The sequence below is a fragment of the Anneissia japonica genome, unplaced genomic scaffold (assembly GCF_011630105.1).
Source record: "Anneissia japonica isolate Jap-2015-1 unplaced genomic scaffold, ASM1163010v1 scaffold288090_len272316_cov174, whole genome shotgun sequence".
NCBI lineage: Eukaryota > Metazoa > Echinodermata > Crinoidea > Comatulida > Comatulidae > Anneissia > Anneissia japonica.
In genome coordinates this window covers 21963-25220 of record NW_022736344.1, presented here as the reverse complement: position 1 = coordinate 25220, position 3258 = coordinate 21963, and the positions used below count along the sequence as shown (strand labels likewise).

The window sequence follows — 3258 nt, the reverse complement described above, 5'->3', positions numbered from 1 at the left end:
CAGCCAAACAGCGCCTGTGGAATTCGTTGTGATTCGTTGCGATCGGATTCCGTGGTAATCGGGAGTAATAAAGATTGTAGCACCCAATCGCAATGGGTAACAATTGCGATATCGATTACATATCGACTACAATTGGTGAGCTTTCACACACGATTTTACTTTGCGATTGGGTGTCGCAGTTGCTACAACCGATCGCAATGCGATGCTAGTCTGAATGGGGTATTACAGTAACAGTAACGCAACAATCATTTGGAAATTCCCTTTCTTGTTTTTTGGCTCGATACATCCGCTTTCAGTATAGGCTCAGGTTACTTATATAATTCCACGTTTTCTAGTGATGCACGCAGACTGCTAACATCATCAAGATCAAACGTTTCCTTATATCACAAAATGAGTGGATCAGGTAGGACTTTCATTTTTACTGCAGGTGGTGTTATGTTGATTTTGCTCGTGCACTCATCAGCTGCATACATCTCGAATCAAATAGGTGAGAAATACCGTCTTTTGTGTTTTGGTTTTTGTTTTGCTTTGTGTTTATATTTAAACAATGTCAAATAGGCTTATAATGGTGGCTTGCTGATGATCAGTAAGCCACCATTATAAGCCTATCACTTCCTATATCATCATCCTTTATAGTGGTATGTCGTTAAAACATTAATTTAACATAGTTTATTTAATGTTGTTAATGTTAGCCTACATGTTGTTTGTCATAGTCACTACTATCTAAATACGAAAGAGTAATAAAGAAAGAGAGTGCCTACAGTGATCAATACATTGAATGAAATAAAGTGAATTTCAGTATTTTTGGGAATAAAATTCACTCTTAATTCGATAAGCACTCTGTGAGAGTAAATTTAGGCCTACTTTTTACATTTAGACGATTTTTTTTAAAGTAAGTCATGCGCAATGTAGATATTTATGTTATAATGCAAGGAATCCGAGAAAGGACGTCGTTCGTTATACTATAAAAAGGGATCTGGTATAATCCCAGAAATGTAAACCATCAATGACGTAATGCAAACAACGCTGCGGCTAGTAGTATAAGTATCATTCTGGCGTTTTATTTATTATTTTTATTTGCCTTTAACACGTTTAAATTGGTTTAGTATAAACCAAGCCTCTGATTGATTCTTTTTAACAATGCGGAAATATTGCGCTGAATATTAATCTGTCATTTTCACCGATTGTCTGCGGCGAAATGCGATCAAACAATAGGCCTAACGTTATAAAAAGTAGGTTGGAATTCCCTGAACTATTATTAGTATTAGGCTCTTGAAACGCATTCAGTTTTACAGGGATTGAATGCTGCTCACACCGAGTCGGACTGACATCAGTCTGCTCTGTTGATCGTCAGTAGCAGTCTGGTGGTATGCAGTAGGCCTATAAGAAATATCACACGTGAGGAGATATACTCTAAATCGTCTTGGGGTAATACTTTATAGTAGACGGTAAAGAAGAGGAATCTGCGAGTATAAAAATAATTGCCCACTGAGATTGGAATCCGGGACATTCTGCTGTCTATGCAAACGCCTTAATCACGCCTTTATCCACATTTTTTCAAGTGGTATAAAATACAAAACTCACTGTCGCACATTTTATAAATCCATCCACCTAACCTTCTTAACTAATCAGAGCAGTTTAAAACTATAGGGCCGCCTCTAATCGTCGTATACTAGCAACGACTTTTAACTGTATTTATATACGCTTTTTGAGCAATTTGAGTGTTTTCCCCGCCGCTTGCGTGTTAATGATTCACCAGTGTCGGATCTAGGAATTCGAAATTCCTGGATCCGCCAGGAAGTTTCACAGATGGAGGGTCTACCCACCTCAGCCCACCATGGTTGAGGCTGAGATAAAAATTATAATTAGGGCACCTCTATATAGAAATGGCACTCAGACTTAAATTTGAATAGGCCTATAATTTTCTTTTTTTATAATTTAAAAAAAAATATTGAGTGGAAGGGGGGTGGTGCCTGCGTAGAAACTCATCTTCCATTAAAGTTTCATAAAATCATCTTCATACAGCAGGCGCGGATTTAGACCTTCGCACCGTTCGCCATGGAATATGTTAGACTGGTTAGAGCAAGCAATAGTACACAAAGAAACGTCAAAACCAATTCAGGAAGGTTACCGTATAGGTTGTCTAGACAAATATATATGTTAATATTGTGCGATTGTCAATGAAGCTGTGGGTTCTCTAACCAACGTCCATCCACTGCAGCAGCGGAAATGAAGGAATGTAATGATGACATATTCCCTAATGTATTTGTGCTTCTAGACTGTGCTGCACTATTCCCAGTGGTGGTTCCCTTCCACCCCTACCCTTTAAATTTTTCAAAATTATTAAAAAAACAAAAGAAATTTATATTCAAATTAAGGTCTGAGAGTGCCATCTCCGGCCATCTAGAGGTGCCATAATCATAAATTTCTTACCGTACCTAAGCCCCATCAATGGTGACGCTGAGGTGTTATAGACCCTCAATCTGTGAGAGTCCGTCCCTTGCCTCCTCTATTTCGAATAGATCAGCAACTAACAGTAGCGGATTCAAGAAGGCCCAGTCCTAAATTTTTCAAAATAAAAAAAACGGGGATAAAAGAAAAAAAGAAGGGATATGAGAAAGAACACTATGATATTAACACTAAGCAGCTGAGCGAAATAAGAGTTGGTAACCACGTCGCTGTATGGAACCATATAAGCAAACTGTTTGATATTTATGGCACAGTCGCTGAAGTCACCAACCGCAGGTACATACGATGGCCCACAAGGGACACACTGCAAAGAAAAAGAAATGCTGCAAAAAAAAACGCAGCAAACAAAAAAGAAATCAGGGAAACAGAAAAGAAACGCTGAAAAAAAAAAAAAAAAAAATGATGCAAAGAAAAATAGAAACGATGCAAAGAAAAATAGAAACGATGCAAACAAAAATGGAAACGATGCAAACAAAAATAGAAAACACCAGCAAACAAAAAAATGAAACGCTGAAAACAAAACAAAAATGCTGCAAACAAAAAAATAAAAACACTAGCAAACAAATAAAGAAACGCTGCAAGCAAAAAATAAAAACACCAGCAAACAAAAGAAAACGCTGCAAACAAGAAAGGAAATGCTGCAAACAAAAAAAATGAAACGCTACAAACAAAAAATGTTTCGTACGGGGGAAAATCGCGACCCGTGTATAAGACGACCCCCGAGTTTTAGAAGATTTTTGGTTGATATTTGTATGTCTGGATAAATGGAGCCAAATACAAGGGTAATCT

General features: G+C 37.5%; 1 protein-coding gene across 1 annotated transcript in view; it reads left to right on the top strand.

The window, feature by feature from the left end:
* The first annotated feature begins 225 nt into the window (after positions 1 to 225).
* Positions 226 to 3258, top strand: part of LOC117116760 (lysozyme-like) — a 6612-nt gene continuing 3579 nt past the window's right edge. Inside the window, exon 1 of the mRNA XM_033260858.1 lies at positions 226 to 487. Within this exon, the coding sequence (XP_033116749.1) occupies positions 391 to 487 (97 nt within the window). The 5' untranslated portion in view covers positions 226 to 390. The remainder of the gene's footprint in view (positions 488 to 3258) is intronic.